Genomic DNA, 17,572 nt, shown 5'->3' with positions numbered 1-17,572 from the left:
GACACGCACGCTGAGGGCGGGGCCTTCGGGGGCGGGGCCTCCCGGGTCGAGGCTGGGTCAAGGGTCAGAAGGCGGAGGTACGCCCAAGATGGCGGCCTCCATGTGCGACGTGTTCTCCTTCTGCGTGGGCGTGGCGGGCCCGGCCCGGATCGCCGTGGAAGTCCGCTTTGTGAGCAGCGCCAAGGTGAGGCCGCGGCGAATCGTGCCGGGGTTCCCCACCCAGCCCGTCCTTGGAGACAGCCCCGCGGGACCCTATGCCTGCAGCTTAGAGGGTCCTCTGCCGCTTGGACTCTGCTATCCGGCCCCGGGGGCTCCTTGTCGGTACCCGCGTGCAGGCTTCCAGGGCGATCACGCGGTGGCCTGGGGCCCGCGGAGTCTTCGTGCGCTCCCCCTCTTCCCCTGGAACCGGGCCTTTCTGCTAGCTGGGCTGGGGAGCGCCAGGCCGGGGGATATTGCTGCTGGATCCTGAGAGCTGTTGGGCGGGACGTGCCGGGCAGAGGGAGCTGCGGTACTAAAAAGCGTGGGCCATCAAGAATTTTCTGAGTGAGATTTGGGTGGGGGGATTGAGGAGAGAGGCCAGGACACTTCACAAAGGGTCTTGGAGTGCCAAGGAGTTTGGACCGAAGCCCGTGGTAACATTGAAAGGTTTAAATCAAGAGGATGACATTTTGTTTTACTATCGTGTTTTAAAGTTCAGTGTAGAAAAAATTCGAAAGTGCATGTAAGAAAAGGAAAGGTAAAACACTCATAATCTTGTATTTGTACAAATATGTGCATATTAAAGTTATATTTTTAGGCTGCTTTCTGATGCAGCAGTATGTATTTCAATATCAATAATCCTTTTAGGTATTAATTTTTAAGAGTTGAGTAATAGTCTTTCATGGGAGGACCGCTGTTCACTCAACAACTGTTCATTTATGGATCTTTATACTGTGTCTTGTTTTCCATCCCTGAGGTCAAAGATGGTGAAGCTCAGTGTCTGTGCACGCATCCTTTTCTTCTCACCAGCACTAAGTATTTTCTTTCTTGGTTATCTTTATTAGTTGATATGTGCAAAATGATACTGCTTTGTTCTCATTTGTATTTCTTTACTAATGAGGTTGAATAATTTATCATTTGTAATGGCAGTGTGTATCCTTGCTCCTGGCCTGGATGTCAGCCTTCTAGTCATCTGGCTCCTGCTCTCAGCATCATGGTATTCACACAGATCCCCAACCTAACCTTCCATTGTCCTCTTTCCACTCCAGAGGCGTCTGGAGCATCCCTCTCTTAATGTGGTAAATCAACTTCCCTGTGTCCTTGGGCTCCTCACTGCCCACAACTCCATCTCCACCCCAAGGCCTGCAGTGCTCTCATTGGCTCACAGTTTGATGGTGTTTCAGTTCCATCACTCCTGGCAAGCAGAGATATTCACCTTTACTTTCACTTTGCTCATGTCTCTGAACCTCCTCCTTTTTTTTTTTAACTTCTTCTCTCTTACATCACTTCAGCCACTCTCCTTGCCCAGTTGTCCTGTTCTAGCCTTCCATCAAAACCCCAGGTCTGGAAGAAGGGGCTGGCTTCCCTCTCTATGCCCGCAGCTTATGTGCTGCTGCAGAAGAATCATGTACCCAGACTTGGTGACAAGATGGCTTATCCTTTTTGCATCTGTATTCATCAAGTGGGATTGGTTTGTGATTTTTCTTTTTCCTTTATGGTATCTTCCTCAGGTTACCACATCAGAGTTATACTTGGTTTTTTGTTTGTTTTGTGAAATAGAGAAACTTTCCATTTTTTTCTCTCTGTTATTGAATAGTTTAAATAGCATAAGAATTACTTCTTTGGTTCAAGAGAGCTGATTTATGAAACCGTATAGACTGGGGGCCTCATGTGGGGGTGGTTTTTGACCACTTTCTGTTTTGCCTCTATGGATATTGGCAAGAATGATTTTCAAAATTTTGCCAGTTGCTATGCCAGGGATATGACTGGTCACAACAGAAACCTAATCAAATATGATAAATGTCAACCAAGATGCTGTACTAGTACACATCAGGCAGGTGCTGGTGTTGCTTGTTAGTCTATCTTGGCTTCCTTCCTGTTCAATTCACTTTTGGCAATTGATATTTTTCTAGAAAATAATTTAATAAAGAATTTATTTACTGGAGTCTTAAATTTTTATTGTACAGTCTTTTAAAAAAAACATAAGCTTACTTTTCAAATTGCAGATAACTTTGCATAGTTTGTACCCTTTACATTCAGGTTCAGATTCATTTCTCTCCAGGCTTCTTGGTAATATGAATTAGAGCTGTTTTTTTCTTGAAACACTTCATATGTTTTGGGGATGTGTAGTTTCATAGAGGAACAGCTCTGATTCTTCCCTTTGCATTGATTACTAAATATTTCCTCCATTTGGTCCTCCAGAAAGAGGGAGAAAGAGATTAGTGCTTATCCAATATCAAAATTGATGACTGTCAGAAGTAGCGTGGGTCCCTGTTCATAATATCTTTGCGTCCCACGGAGGAAGGCCAGGTTTTCATTTTGCTAGGTTGGGATCCCAGAGGTTACTCAGTGTGGAGGTGGGCTTCTAGAAGGACAACCAAGCTGCATCCACGGCTTTGTCAATGGTTTTGTTCCAGCTGCCCTAGCATGCTATTGGAGCTCCCAGAGTTATTCACAGGGTTGAGATTTGTGGCTCATGGGCCTGTCAGATCTACACATCCTGCCGCTCTGATCTGGGGAGGTGCCCTTGCCTAGCCAAAGCACTAGAGTTCAGAGGAAACGGGGAGCTACCCAGGAGGCCACATGACAGGACATTTCACTGGTGGCTCAGTTATTTTCTTTCTCTCCCTTTTTGTGACAGTTCACTGGCACTACTGGGGCAATTGGCAGGGGCACCAGTCCTCTAAGTGTAGAGTGCACAAAAGTGCCCAGCGGGGCCAGTCACTGCCTGGCTTTTAAAACTGTCTCCTGAGTCCCTTTGTACATTTGAAGTGAATTGAAGTCACTCAGTCGTGTCCAACTCTTTGTGACCCCAAGGACTGTGGCCTACCAGGCTTCTCTGTCCATGGGATTTTCCAGGCAAGAGTACTGGAGTGGGGTACCATTTCCTTCTCCAGAGGATCTTCCTGACCCAGGGATCGAACCCAGGTCTCCCACATTGTAAACAGACACTTTACCATCTGAGCCACCAGGGAAGCACAGTTGAGAGATGGCAATTCAACAGTTGTTTTCTCATCTTTCATCCCATACACGGTGTCTGCAGTGCTTTAGACCAGGACTTCTCACTAACATGCATGTGAATCACCTGGGCATCTTGTTAAAATGCAGGTTCTGATGTGGCAGGTCTGGCGTGGGGCCTGAGGTTGTGCGTTCTAACATCTCCCAGGCGATCCCCATGCTGCCAGTCCATCACCTCATTTTGAGTAGTGTGGCGCATGGGGTTCCCTCACCTGTGCTGTACCATAACATCCTGGAAACTACCTGGTAGGTATTATTATAGTACTCGCTTTTCACATGGTAGACAGATGGAAAAAGGCAGTCGGCTCAACGCTTCACAGCAAGCTAGGCTTAGGACTGGTGCTAGGGTTAGTCATTCCTTCCAGTGTAGCACCTGAGAACTTGTTGGGCACCAGGTACTGTGCTAGGTACTGTGAGTTCCAAGCTGACCAGGGAAGTAGGACACATTCTCCCGAAAACTAGGCCTCCCCGTCCTGCAGTGTAGGATTCTCTGCAACCCTGAGGAGCAGCATCATGACCAGGATCCTGGAGGGGCACGTGGGTGACTCAGAAGGCGGCCCTGTACCACTCGCTAGTACTGGAGGCTCCAGCCTGCTGTGAACCTCTGGCCATGCTAAAAACGCTCCTCTGGGTAGTCCAACATGGTTGCCATGGTGGCTGTCTTCCCATCCCAGCCCTCTGCCCTGGACAGTCTGGAAGATGTGCTACTGAATGTAGGGTAGAACTGCATTTCTGGAGGAGGTGATTATGAAGGGGGCTGACGACGCTCCAGGAGTGACCCTCCTGAGACAGAGGCCTCTGCCAAGAGGGAAGCACGTGGAGGTGAGGAGCCCTTGAAGCTCTGTCCTCTGCCTCTTCTTATGGCCATCCTATTCCTTCTCTGCCCTTTTAGGGAAAGGGGCTGTTTGCCACACAGCTGATCCGGAAGGGGGAGACCATATTCGTAGAACGGCCCCTGGTGGCTGCGCAGTTTCTCTGGAATGCACTTTATCGCTACCGAGGTGAGCTCATCTCGCCCACTCTGAGGGCCGCTGTGCCCAGCAGCCTTGGCGCCTGGAGGAGAGCATAGATATCCCTGATAGTCTCTGGGACTCCCGGTGTCGGGAGGGAAAGCACATCTTCTCTTGGAGAACTGTGCCTGAGAACCATGCCCCTGTCTAATCTCAGGCCGTCTGGGGCTGTGAGCCTGTAGCAAAGAAGCTGTTCCAAACGGTACCCTGGAGGAGGCCTGTCACTCAGGTGGACGCAGCGCCATCCTGAAGGGCTCTGTGCCAAAGTGGAGCCACTACCAAGAAGAGACCACATGCCCCCTGTTCAAAAAAGGCTGCATTAGGGATCACAAACAGCATGCTCTTAGCTTTCCAGCCACTCGCTTTTTTCACCCTTCCCTTGGGCTAGAGAAAAATCTCTGAAAGGAGGGTCAGTCAGCTCCAGAATGTGGGGAAAGCCCAGTTTTGGGGAGGGGTGGAGAGCCCCATAGACTAAGTCCCATTGAGAAGCAGGGAGAGTCTGCCAGGTGGGGTGGGGACTGCAGAGAGGGAAGAAGGTATCATCTATCTTTGAATGCATGTGAAATTGATTCATTCGCTCCATTCTTTAACATAGTCATTCATTTACTCACCCCTTAAAACATCTGCTGTGAGCCAGGTGCTGTCGTAGCCCCGCGGATATTGCTGTGAAAGGACAGATGCAGCCCCTGCTCTGAGACACACTGTCATGTCTGGCTCTCTCCCCCAGCCTGTGACCACTGTCTTCGGGCACTGGAGAAGGCAGAGGAAAACGCCCAGAGACTGACTGGGAAACCAGGCCAGGTTCTGCCTCACCCCGAGCTGTGCACTGTGCGCCAAGACCTGCACCAGAGCTGTCCCCACTGCCGGGTGAGCAGCCCTGGGGCCGAGCTGAAGTCCTGGCTGGGGAGACGGGAGTGAGCGCGGACCTGGTCATGGCCCTCAGAGCCCCCAGTGGAGGGAAGACATTGAAAAGCCTTGAGTACTACTCCAGTTTCGTCCACGCGGTTCCAGTCCCACTGCCCAGAAAATAGGCTTGTTGGGAGCTTGCCCTCTGCCTCGGAGCCTGGCAGGGCCCTTCCCTGTCCCCGAGAAGCAGCTCTCCTTCCCACGGTTTTAAAGCCTGGGGCAGGTGCTCCTCTCACATGCCCCCAGAGCACTGAGTGCTTCCTCGTCTCATAATACTATAATGCCACTGACTGCTGCTCAGGGGCTGTTTGTGGGAGGAGTGAAGTTAGAGGAGGTGAGGCCACACAGGTGTCTGTGCCTCACCCCAGGCCAGATCCTTGGGTGCTGACCTCCACCTCCCCCAACAGGTGACGTACTGCAGTGCAGAATGTCGACTGGCCGCAGCTGAGCAATACCATCAGATCCTGTGTCCAGGCCCCTCCCAGGATGACCCCGCGCATCCTCTCAATAAGCTGCAGGAGGCCTGGAGGTAGGTAGCATTTCCTCTCTTCTCTCCTTTATCCTTTCCTCCTTGCGTGTCTTCACGGTGCTCAGCAGATGCAGCCATCTTTCTTAAGTTACCACTGCCTGGATTTTTCCTCCATTCTTAGGGCCAAACAGAGGTCATTTCACCTATTTCCCCTGCCTTAAATCTGAGCTGCCAGCCCCACCATCCTCAGCATTTTACACACTCCCAGAAGAGCCTCATTAAGCCCATAGAGATATAAAATCCTGCCCATGTCCTTGCCAGTAGCTTTCCCTCTTTGGTTATGAATGGGATTGGTAGGAAGGATTCTCTATAGCAGTCAGACCAGGCTTTCCTGAATTCGGCTACTGGGAAGGGAATTTCTAGGCCAAACCTTTATCTTTCTCCCCAGGAGTGTTCACTACCCGCCTGAGACTGCAAGCATAATGTTGATGGCCCGGATGGTGGCCACAGTGAAACAGGTGAGCCCACCTGATCTTCCGGAGAAAGCTGACTCTGGCCTCATTCAACCCTTGACCTCAGTTTCCTTCTTACTTTAAGACTCTGGCTTGGATACAGAGTTCTTTCTGGGCCTCTCAAAGAAGAGCTGCTTGCATGTACACCTTAGGAGTAGCTATCCATAAATCTGGCAGGGGGAGGGGGGCTTATCTTGGCTGTGATCTTTGATCTATGAGATGACTGCCTGTGCAGCAGCAGTTCATGCGTGCCATTTATAAGCATCACCTTTTCAGGATTGTATCTCTTTAGGTACAGCAAGAGAAGCTGCTCTGACCCCTTCTTTAATACTGTTGCTCCTCAGCCTCATTCTATTTTCCCAAGTGTCGTGAATTGGCTAGCTTGGCAGCAGCTGGGGAGATGGTTGGGTATGGGCAGGGCTGGGAGGAAGAGTCTACCTAGAAGCTAATGTGTGATGGTGTTTCTCTGAGGGCTGGGGCTTTGGAATGACAGCCGACTCTTCCCACAAGGGCGGGAATGACAGTAAAGAAGAGGGTGTCTGTGAGTCCATCTGTGCACATGCATGCATGGGCATGTATCAACCTGACCTTGAAGTATATTTGTTCACTACAGGCTAAGGATAAGGATCGTTGGATCAGGCTCTTCTCCCAGTTCTGTAATAAAACTGCTAATGAGGAGGAGGAAATTGTCCATAAACTCCTAGGGGACAAATTCAAGGTTGGTCTCCCCCCATGATCCTCCCACCCCTGCTAGTAGCCTGGGCTGTCTATGGCTACCTGGAGGAAGCTTCACACTTGCTCCCTTCCCAGTCACAGGAAGAAGTTCGCGCCTGGGTCCAAAAATCTGTTCAGAGACTTGTATTTCTGTTGCTGTTTAACTTCATAACCTAATGTGGACTTAAAATTGCAAAGTGGGGTGATGACCAAGGATAGAGGGGCTGGGTGCCCTGATATGGGAGGCAGGACCCCATAATCGGATAGCAGTGGGCAAATCAAGTGTAATGAAAAATGGAGGGTTGAGGGGGTCTTCAGGTTAGGAAGTGGGGTGAAATAGACTTCTAGTTGCCCATGTACTGAGCACTCGCTTCAGATCAAAGAGTTATGCATTCTCCCCGAGGAGAGCAGAGTTCTGTGCAGGAGCTGCCTGAAGGGGGAGGCAGGTGTAAAAGGGCTTTTGGGTCAGGCCTTCCTGCACTGAATCTGGGGAAAGGAGGGGAGCGTTAAGCTGCTCTGGAGGGTGGTGCTGGTATAAGTGCTAGAAAATAGGAATTTGGGGTTTGCTACCCTGGGTTGGAAGAAACCAGCAGACTGCCAAGGCTCTTTGGAGATCAGGACTCCATGGCTTTCTTTTGCCCCCTGGGAAAGCTGTCTTTAGAGCTCACCCTTTTCCTTCCCTTACATGGTTTTCTGGGCCCTGCCTGGGTGCTAAGGGGAAACCCCAGAGCTGCAGGTCTCTCCCTGCTTTCCCTAACCCAGGGTCAGCTGGAGCTACTGCGGAGACTCTTCACAGAGGCGCTTTATGAAGAAGCACTCAGCCAGGTGAGTGGGAAGGTGGGACCAGTGGCCTCCCAGTCACTCCAGCCCTCTGGGAGCAACCAGGGCAGCGTGTCCGCCTGGGACAGGTAAGCAAGAGCAGACCTGGTCTTACGGAGTTGGGGTGGGACTGACTCACAACAAGCTTCCTCAACAGAGTTGTATCAGGAAGAAGAGCAAGTGGCTGCCCACTGAGTGCCCTTCTCCTTTCTCCCCACAGTGGTTCACTCCGGATGGATTCCGGTCTCTCTTTGCTCTTGTTGGGACCAATGGCCAAGGAATTGGGACCAGGTTAGGAGAGAATGTTCCAGAGCTCTTGGACTTGTCCCTCAGGGCTGGGGTGGAAGATTGAGAAAAGTAGCCAAGCTCCTTTCAAGACTAGGGTGGGGCAGGGTGTAACTCTGGCCAGAATGCTGGACTAAACTCAGGGGCGAGGGTCAGACAGACCGAGTCTTTCTTGGGAACACTTAGTTGGGAAAGGACACACCTACCCACCCCCACCCCCTCTCGGGAGAAAGAAATGGACTTAACTTGCTTGGAGGTGGAGAGCCCTGTGAGCTGGGTCTTTCTCCTCTCCAACCATGGCTGCCTGGAACCCCCAGCTCCCTGAGCCAGTGGGTCCATGCCTGTGATGCTCTGGAGCTGAAGCCTCAGGACCGTGAGCAGCTGGACGCCTTCATTGACCAGCTGTACAAGGACATCGAGGCAGGTTGGTGAGATGGAGCCTTGGCTTCACCTGACTTTGGAAGCCCCCATCAGTCAGTTGGTGGACACAGTCTTCCCCCAGGGAGCTCTGAGTTCATGGTTGGGGAAGGTAATCCCTGTGTGAAGCTTCATGCCTGTCTGCAGGGCATACATGAGAAATGGCCCTGCAGTCCATGCAGAGGCCTCATGCGGGGGGTGGGGGAGTGCCAGATCGTGCGTTGGTATCATAAAGAGGAAAGCAAGCTTGTGCCTCAGAGAAGCATTGTCAGGTAAATGGGAGTGACTGGGTGGCAGACAGTGGAGCCATGCCTGTCCTTATAAGCCCACTTTGCTTTTCCTACCTATGACATGGATGTAATACCACCTGCATACGACTGTCTTACAGCAACCGGCGAGTTTCTTAACTGTGAAGGATCTGGCCTCTTTGTGCTGCAGAGCTGCTGTGAGTCCTGGCATTGAGAAGGCGCAGCCTCACGCTGCAGTCCTCCTCTGTTGGTCCCTTCTGGGCTGGTCGAGTTGAGTCTGGGAGTGGGATTAGGGCTGAGCTGGAGGATTTCCGCTTGGTCTCCCATATCACTTTTCATTCATTTATTGGACTGCTCATGCTTTCCAGTGGGCTGGCCCGGTGCTAAGGCAGGGCACAGAGCTCTGATTCTTGCAGAGGGAACCCTGGGTCTTGCCCCACCACTGCCCTGTGAGTCCTGAGTGTCCTAAGAACCCAGGAGGAGCTCAGGCTGGAAGGCAGTCTCATCAGCACCTGATGGAGGGACAGAGCCAGTTCAGACTGTTTTTCCAGATCCCAGCCTCCCACCCTCTGCTCTCCTCACCGCAGACCTTTCCTCCCAGGCTCTGGGGACACTACTTTTCCTAAACTAGGCTCCCAGCTGTTACCAGTGACAGACAGGCCTGAGTTAAGTTTCCGGCACGGGCATCCCTTTCACAGCCCTGTCCCTCCCTTTGTGAGACACTGGGAACAGCTGAGGATCAAGGGGACCAGTGAGGAGAAGAGCAGGGCCAGGCATGGCAGGTGGGGCAGGGCAGTGATGTGGGAGCACATCTGGGCCTGTGCTCTTCAGGAAAGAGCGCTGAACAGGGAGACAGGACACCGGGGCCCGGGGACCTGCATCAGCCCAACAGGGATCAGAGAACAAGAAAAGACAGGGCCCAGGGCTCTGCACAGTTAAGGCTGTTAGTTTTCTTAGTCAACAATCCTCATTATCTGCCTCTCATGACCCAGGCAACCACAGCTGTGTCCCCAATGCAGAGACCTCCTTCCCAGAAAACAACTTCCTTTTGCATGTCACCGCCCTGGAGGATATTAAGCCAGGAGAGGTGAGGGGGCAAGTAGCTGTGGGGGTGGGTGGGCAGGAGGCCTGGCAAGTTCTCTCCAGGAATCAGGAGCAGCAGTGGCTCCAGCCCCAGGTTCAGGCTGTTGGGTTGAATCCCTTCATGCTGCAGGACCTTAGTCTTGCCTGTGAGTGTGCTCTGACCCCACCTCACTTCAAAAAATAACTCCAGAAAGCCTCAGCAGTGTTTGAGAGAGCACTGTGTGCCTGAGTTCTTGTGTCCAGCTGCTTTTTGATCAAGGAATCTGCAGCTTCTAAGGAAACAGGAAATGGCCCTTTGTGGCTTGGACTATGGGTTGCTAATGTGGTTTGGGGTCCTGGCTGTTAGAGCAGTACACAGAGCCTGCTTGAAACTTCTTTCAGGGCAAGTAGCTTCACAGCAAGATAACCTCTGCCCCAGCCACAGACAGACCTCGGCCATGGCCTAAGGCCCAACCATAGCCCCCAGTTCAGACTGTCAAAGCCTCACAGTCCCATCCCTGCTCTGAGCACAAGGGGATGGATTGGGGTGGCCTGCCCTTTCGCTGAAGGGCAGCTCAGGCTCCTGGGGACGAGGCAATGGTTGGACACGGGGCAGAGGTTGGGGAGGCCCTAATCCCACCTGTTAGAAAGACCATCAGCCCAACCTCTCTTGTGCCCCTTAGGAAATCTGCATCAGCTACTTAGACTGCTGTCAGCGGGAGCGAAGCCGCCACAGCCGCCACAAGATCCTCAGGTGCCAGCGGGGGCTGCGGTGGGCAGCGGGGCTCTGGGGTCCTCCATTCCAGTGGCTGCCTGACTGCCCTCACCATCGTGCCCCCTCGCCCTCTGCAGGGAGAACTATCTGTTCGTCTGTTCCTGCCCTAAATGTCTGGCAGAGGCCGATGAGCCCAACATGACCTCTGAGGAGGAGGAGGAGGAAGAGGAGGAGGAGGAGGGAGAGCCGGAAGATGCCGAGCTGGGGGATGAGATGACTGATGTGTGATGTCACCCTGCTCAGAAGCACTCCTACCCCAAACCCTGCAGAAGAGGGGGCCTTTCCCCAGAGCAGAGGCTTGGAAGGAACACCCCACTCCTGTCGCCCACTTCCCCCCCATTTCAGCACTCTTTCTGCCGGAGGGTAAGACAGGCTGGACCCTAGGCCCTCTCCCCCCGCCGGACCTCACGCCCGGACACTGCTGCTGCGTGGCTCAGGCTCTGCGCTGTCACTGAGCCGCTCAGAACTGGCTTCCCCCTGAGGTTCGGATGTAAGTGGCTGGAACCAAGGTCAGGGCCTAACAGTGTTCTTCCCCATGGCCCCACTTACTCATCCGCTTGAGGCTTCAGCCCTCTCAACTCAGTATGGGGGGAGGGGGGCAGTAACAGAGTGGCAACCCGAGAACACCCTGACTCCACTGAAGAAGAGAGGGGCCAAGATGCCCTTACCGACTTCCCTACCTCCCACTGTTGTAGCCTGACCACTGGCACAGCCTAGAGAGGCAGGAGTGGGGAACTGGGCCCCACTGCACCTTCTCTTAGGCGCTCTGTGGGGAGCACTGAACCACGGGGATTACCCCCCTCTCCCCACCTCACCCATCGTTTAGACATCGGGGAGTAGCGATTAGCCCCTCCCCCAGAATCTCTGTACTTGTGCCTTTCCTCTAGGCCCTGGTACAGTGGCTAGCCTCACAGGGTCTGGAAGAGGTGTCTGCCTCCCTTGGGAGGGGTATGGGGGGATCAGCACCCCTCCTCTTACCCTCATCCATTTAGGACTCTAGCAGCATAGCTGAGACTTGGGGGGTGAAAGGCCTCTGCTCCCTAACTGAGGATGTTCTAGAGTCTTCTAGAACTTTGATCAGTGAGGGGCTCTCCTGGTCTCAATCTCCATCTTTAGGATCTCCACAGAGGAACACAAGTCTTCCAGAAACCTAGAAGAGCTGGGCTGGATACTCAAGATTAGCCCTGACTGTCTTCCTCCTCCCCAGATTAGCACCACCCCTTGCTCTTGGGTTGGAAGCTGTGGAAATTGTAACCTGTCACCCGCAATTCTTTTCTGCCCCCCTTCCCTGAGGGGCCTGCCGCATGCCCCTGCTGAGGGATCCTAGGGAGGCCAGGTGCCGCCGCATGGGCCCTTTCTTGGATCATGAGCAGGTGGAATCTGCCTGAATAGCCTATTGGGTTCTTAATTCTTCAGAGCAGCCAGCACCCCCTCCTCCCCCCCTGCCCACTGTTCTCAATAAAACATGAATGGTGACAGGCCTTTACAGGAATGCTTTGTGGAGGATGGCTTGACAAGCAGGCAACAGTCACGTGGATGGTCCCAGAATGCATAGGACAGAGCGGTGACGGCAGGAGATGGGAGCTCCAGCTCCCCAGTTTGGATTCATCCCTCGTCTCGTCTATATCTGCTGTGCAAACGTTTCTCAGGTCTAAGAGCAGGGCTCCTCTGAGGTCCAGTGTGGATCCCCAGGACCAGACTACAGAACAAGGAGGCTTTTCCTCGGGGGCTGAACCACCGCTTCCTGAGTTCTTGAGCAGGAGGCTGTCGGGATCCAGGATTAGCAGTCTGAGCACTGGTCCTGAAGGACCCTGGGCAAGCCTTGTACCCTCTCTGGGCCTCAGTTTCCTCCCTTCAAAACAAGAGCGTGGGACCAAGTGAGTGTTTGAAGCCCCCCACCCCACCCCTGTGTGCTTTACTCTAGGACACAGTTGCAACCCTGATGAGAGGCTTTATTGCTAAAAAGTCACTGAGGGTTTATTAAGTCCTCAAACACCAGCTCCTTACACCATTCCAGCAATTGCTGTGAAAGACTCTGGGTGGGGAGGCTGGAGCCAGGTGGGATGTGACAGCTTTCAGATGGCTCTCAAACCACCTGCTGTTGGCCCCTTTAGTTTCAGACCCGAGCCCACCAGCCCCCGGGCCTGGCTCTTGCCTCTTCCCATAGCATGAGACACCTTAGGAGCCCAGGGGAGGAAAGGCCAGTGGTGTGGCTTCCTTTAGCTGAGCCAAGGCCCAAGCCCTTTTCCTCTGCCTGGCTCCACCAGTTCCCAAATGCTATCCCCAAATCCTGAACAGCAGAATTCCTGGATTTTCCCTTCTCAGCCTAGAGTTGCTTATGGCTGGAATGTGGGACCAACTCTTCTACCAGAAGGTCCAGGGCGGTTGCAGCAGCTCAAAGGTGGGGATGCTGGTGACATTGACTGGGATGGAAATGATGGCCCAAGGCAGCCCATGCTGTTCCAGGGAGCGGCGGATCATGTAGCTGGGAGGGCATGGAGAGAGGTGGTGATGGTCACTTTCTCGGCACCCCATCATGCCCCACTGTCCCCATTACTTTGGGAGTTCCAGAGCCTGAGGACTTTTTTGGCCCTCCAACCAGGGCACCCCAAGGTGAGGCTTGTGGGTAGGGACTAGTAATTGCCCTTGACCTCCCCGAGTTGTGGCACCTAGTTTGGTGCTAATACAGCCAGAGACAAGGACCCCTCACCCATCTCGGCCGAGCAGGAAGAGGGCGGGGATGTCAGCTGTGCGCTGGGTACTGTCTTGGATCATCTCCACGTAGAAGCTGTCATTGTCAACCGCGTTGTCAGAGATGATCACTGCCCGCCCGCCGTGCTCCTGCACCACCCGGGTCTTGGACAGGAAGGAGCAGCCCCTGGAAGAGGTGATGATGAGACCAAAGAAAAGGCAGGGGAGCTATCCCCTCCCCAGACCACCACCCTGGGAGGGTGCAAGAAGGACCAATCATGGAGGATTATTTTTTTATAGAGGCTCACAAGTAAATGGCCAAAGGCCTGGATAATTTTAAGACATTTCTTAAAAGATTCTTAAAAAGATGAATTATTTAAAAACAGTTATTTCAAAGTATCACCACCAACACTGATCTCAGACTCTCCCCTGGTGCCTCTGCCTGTCCGCGCCTTACCCCCTCTCCACCAGCGCGATCTGGTCCTGGATGAAGAAACCGTTGCTGAGTTCCCCGCAGGCCTCTGAAGGTTCCGCAGGGACAAGGTGAATCTGCTCATACCTTGTGTGCTGAAAGATATTTAAACAGGTGAAAGTGTGGGGAGGGGTTAGGACTGAGCTGATCATTCCATCATATCAGCTCCTCACAAAATGAGAAGGAAATGCGTGATTTCTGTGTGCTGGACACTTGAGCACTTTTACTCAATTCTCAAAATTGTCTGGTTGTCCTATCCCACCCTCCCCTTTTTTTTTTTGGTCAAATCTTTATTTATTTTTTCTCCACCCTCCCTTTCACAGACACAGGGAAGTTGCTGTGGACCCAGAGTCATGTATTAATAGTTCAGCAGTGGAGCTAGCAGAGCCTTTGGCTTTTTTTTTTTTTAACTACTTCATGTCCCTAAGAAGAAGAGTTTCCCTCTGTGATGCCCAGGTCTGTATTATACCCAGAGGAACAGCCGGAAGCCCTGCCTTCCTGGCTCTATAGCCCCTGGAAGACAGAGCAGAATTCTGCCCCCTTCTCTGTCCCAGCACTCAGGTATTGATTGAATTGATGAAGGTCACCTCAACTTAGTAGGGGGAAATGTGGAGACAGCATCAGATGTGAGGGGGCCTCCCTGAACTTACAAAGATACCACCAAAGTCCTTGGCAGGCGTGGCTGTGAAGATGTAGCGAATGTCCCCAGGACTCAGCACTTGAAAGTACAAATAATCATGGATGCGTAAGCCTGAAAGGTAAAATGTACAGGTGAGAAGCCTCCGGGGGAAAAGCTGGTTTCAGGTTCAGATCATGGACCCCATGCCTTCAACAGGCTGGCTATGGTCTGGGCCCAGAGACCCAGCTTCAGCCAACTGTGTCCTCACAGTAGGTAGTATAGATGGTCTCTGCCCTGGGGAGGATAGAGCTGATGCAGACAGTTAGTGACCCCAGAGGTTTACAGCTGCTGCTGCTTACACAGGTGAGCCAGGGAGACTGAGAGTTCCAGTGTTACCTCTCTGAGGGTTAATTCATCTTTGCTCTGAAGCAGACTTTAGAGTTTCAAGGTGGTAGATGTGGTAGCTGTTGTAAAAAAAAAAAAAAAAAGTCTGGTTCCACTGCCATTCCCCCCTCGTCCAGTCACTACCATTTCTTGTCCTAGCTGATGCAGCTTTTTAACTGGTCTATCTTAGCCTGTATTCTTGCTCCCTAAGGTCCATTCCCCTAACAACTCCCAGGAATTTCCTTAAAACACCTTAAAGCAGATGTGATCATATCACCACTGCCAGAGCGTCAATACTCTTCAAGGACTGCCTTTTGCACTTAAAGCCTAAACTCTAGTCTGCAAGGCCCTGCTTGATCTGGCCGTTGGCAGCTACCCCAACCTCATCTCTTCCCTTCCTGTGTTCTAACTACACTGGCCTCCAGTTTCTTCACATCTCCAAGTCTTCTTGTAAGTTCCCTCACCATACCACACCTCTACCTCTTTATAGGGCTCACTCCTATTCATCCATCAGATCACTTTCTCAGAGAAACCTGCCCTGTGACTGCCCTCCTTTATGCCCATTCAAAAATGTACTTTGTCTCCAATGACACTTTTAACATAATTTGGAATTATTTTTGTTTGTTGTCTCTCTCCTGCACTAGAACAAGGACTTAAGTTTGTGATTTCATTCCATACTGTGTCCACCTTAACCAACATAGTGGCTAGACTATAACTCGTGCTCTAAAAGGTTGTTGAGTGAATGAACAACTATTTCCAGCAGGGAAGTGCCAGAACAACTAGATTTTTCTGGGATGTGGATCTCTTTAGTACCTAAGTGTAATGTTTTACCTGAACTTAAGTGGCTGGATTCCTTAGCCCAGAGAGATTGAGTAGCGTGAAAGGGTGGAAACTTCTGCCACAAGTCAGGGCTTGTGTCAGGGCTGGGATCAACTGTGGCTTTAGCTGTCCTTTTCTACATCCTAATCAGCCACCAGGTAGAGGTCCACTGGTTGGTACTGGGCTACACATACAGCCTTTTGTCCTGGGAGTGAAGGCTTCCAGTCAAATAGAGATACACTCCCAGGAGGCCTTCCTGGATTAGCACTAAAATTCCCCTCCTCCCTACACATCTTTGCCTAGCCTTTGTATCCGCTGATCCGTGTAAATTAAGTATAGATACACACATGTGCTCACGTATGTATATGGGTGTATGTTTATGTTCTCGTGTAGATGCAAACAGGTTTAGTGTGTGCGTATGTGCTAAGTGCGTGTAAGCCCACGTACAGCAACGTGTGGTCCCATTTATGTATGTGAGTGCTCACATATTTCCAGCTTGTAGTATTCCTGTGAGTGTGAAAGTCGCTCAGTCGTGTCCGACTCTGCGACTCCATGGATTATACAGTCCATGGAATTCTCCAGGCCAGAATACTGGAGTGGGTAGCCTTTCCATTCTCCAGGGTCCCATTTATGTATGTGAGTGCTCACATATTTCCAGCCTGTAGTACCCCTAGGTGTTCCTTGTTCTTCGCCCCCGTCAGCCACCTAAGTCGGCGCTAGTGGGGGTAGGGGGAGCCTTCCTTCGACGTGGGTAGCTGGGGACTCACAGCCCAGTCTCAGGCCGCGCCCAGTTAATGTCCCTGGGGACCACTACCCACCCACTCCAGGTGCCGGTGTCTGGACCTGCCTTGCTCCGAATTCGCGGGGTCCCCAAGGTGACCCGTGGCCCCCGGCCCAGGACGCGCTCAAGCTGGTCCGCCAGCCCCGCCCTGAAGCGTAGCCCCGCCCGTTGCTGCTCACCGTGGGCCGCGACGCACGCGGGGAGCCAGAGCACGAGACAACACCAGCCCGCGGCGCCGGGGACCATCTCCAGGGCCCGGCCGGGCGCCGCGCTTCTTCCAGCCACCCCGCCGCGCGTAGCTAGCCGGACTTCGGCCTGACAGCTGCTCTGGCCTCCCGCCCCCGGACCCGCTCACGCCGTCGGTTGGCGGACCGGAATGAGGCCTAGGACTGATTGGCTCTGAGGCCTGCTTATGTAGCCACATTTTCCGCCCCTACGCCCTAGCCCACTTCCTATTGGTCGAGAGAAGTGAGGCCGAGGACTGATTGGTCTAAATTGTTAACTGCAACTGCCGGCCCCCGCCCCAGCATTTCTCTTTCTGGGTTAGACTCTGCAGGACCTCTCAGGCAGAGGGCGGGCCTGGGAGGCCGCGGGAACGGAGAATGGAGACCCGCAGGACTCGCCTCAGCCCCGAAAGACTTGGCTAGTCGGCTCGTGCGTCCTCGGCCGAATCCTCACCGCGGCAGCTTCGCAAGACAACGATTTATCTTCTAACTGTGCTTTCCTTTTTCCCATCCTCTTCTTGGGAAGGCATTCGTCTAGCGCCCAGGTGGTCTCGGGCGACCCCTGCTCTGCTCATCCTCTGCCTAGTTCCACTGGCGTTTGTGCGGTCGTAGTCAGTAGGCTCTGGGGATGTACCAGTAGGCCTGATGTACCCGACACTCGAGGAAGCTCTGACAATGCCAAACCAGAAAACGAGCATTCGGGCCAGGTGCCCACGTGTGATGTTGGACACCTAACCCCTCAGCCTCAGTTCCCTCGTCTGTAAAGTGGGCGTGATCGTGGTACTACCAAAACGATAGTGTGTAACAACGAGCTCACTCACGTCAAATGCTTACTTAGTAAAGGCCTGTCTCTCAGTCACCAGTCAATAAATATATGCGTTTATTGCATCCCTTGGTCTCGGGAGATAGGGGGAATGGAATTAGAGTTAGTGGCTAACGCGGCCAAGCAAGGGTTCTACATGCTCAAAAATAATGGCACCATGGAAAACCGGCGAACCTTCCCTTACCAACGATTCTCGTAGCTCTCACCGAGGCCCAGCCTCTGACCCTTCTAGCCACGCCGACTCTATGGTAGCGAACCATAGAGTGGCGGAAGTGGCCCACCCCTTCCTCTCCCGGTCCAACGGCTTTGTGAAGCTTCTGGGGATT

At 52.7% G+C, this 17,572-nt stretch overlaps 2 protein-coding genes across 5 annotated transcripts; one reads left to right on the top strand and one right to left on the bottom strand.

Moving 5' to 3' along the window:
• The first annotated feature begins 46 nt into the window (after positions 1-46).
• On the top strand, positions 47-11,914 carry SMYD5 (SMYD family member 5). The gene is made up of 13 exons (XM_061431917.1): positions 47-184; positions 4,109-4,217; positions 4,954-5,093; positions 5,540-5,661; positions 6,050-6,119; positions 6,727-6,831; positions 7,590-7,652; positions 7,867-7,937; positions 8,249-8,355; positions 8,737-8,793; positions 9,589-9,683; positions 10,342-10,412; positions 10,511-11,914. The coding sequence occupies exons 1-13, from the start codon at positions 89-91 to the stop codon at positions 10,659-10,661; spliced, it is 1,257 nt and encodes a 418-aa protein (XP_061287901.1). The 5' UTR covers positions 47-88; the 3' UTR covers positions 10,662-11,914.
• Positions 11,903-17,506, bottom strand: PRADC1 (protease associated domain containing 1). Of its 4 annotated transcripts, none has more exons than XM_061431918.1 (5): positions 17,431-17,506; positions 14,247-14,347; positions 13,582-13,691; positions 13,144-13,311; positions 11,903-12,285 (listed from the first exon to the last, which is right to left on the bottom strand). In XM_061431918.1, exons 1-5 carry the CDS (start codon positions 17,504-17,506, stop codon positions 12,039-12,041), a joined length of 702 nt encoding a protein of 233 aa, XP_061287902.1. In that variant the 3' UTR covers positions 11,903-12,038. The 4 variants fall into 4 exon arrangements, with proteins under 4 accessions (XP_061287902.1, XP_061287903.1, XP_061287904.1 ...); XM_061431919.1 differs by lacking the exon at positions 17,431-17,506 and adding an exon at positions 16,379-16,585; XM_061431920.1 differs by lacking the exon at positions 11,903-12,285 and adding an exon at positions 12,369-12,918.
• Positions 17,507-17,572: the final 66 nt, after the last annotated feature.

This window comes from Bos javanicus, chromosome 11 (assembly GCF_032452875.1).
Source record: "Bos javanicus breed banteng chromosome 11, ARS-OSU_banteng_1.0, whole genome shotgun sequence".
In the NCBI taxonomy this organism is placed as follows: domain Eukaryota; kingdom Metazoa; phylum Chordata; class Mammalia; order Artiodactyla; family Bovidae; genus Bos; species Bos javanicus.
Note: the sequence above shows the minus strand (reverse complement) of the source record. Positions and strands in the feature narration are given on the sequence as shown.

Excerpts from the sequence above, each read along its gene's own strand:
- SMYD5 (XM_061431917.1), top strand. The coding sequence starts at position 89 with ATGGCGGCCTCCATGTGCGACGTGTTCTCCTTCTGCGTGGGCGTGGCG. Across the intron at positions 185-4,108 it reads GCTTTGTGAGCAGCGCCAAG|GGAAAGGGGCTGTTTGCCAC; the intron begins GTGAGGCCGCGG and ends CTGCCCTTTTAG. Across the intron at positions 8,794-9,588 it reads CTTTGTGCTGCAGAGCTGCT|GCAACCACAGCTGTGTCCCC; the intron begins GTGAGTCCTGGC and ends CTCATGACCCAG.
- PRADC1 (XM_061431918.1), bottom strand. The coding sequence starts at position 17,506 with ATGGTTCGCTACCATAGAGTCGGCGTGGCTAGAAGGGTCAGAGGCTGG. Across the intron at positions 13,692-14,246 it reads AGGACTTTGGTGGTATCTTT|CACACAAGGTATGAGCAGAT; the intron begins GTAAGTTCAGGG and ends AATATCTTTCAG. Across the intron at positions 12,286-13,143 it reads TTCCTGCTCGGCCGAGATGG|GGAGGAAACTGAGGCCCAGA; the intron begins GTGAGGGGTCCT and ends CTTGTTTTGAAG.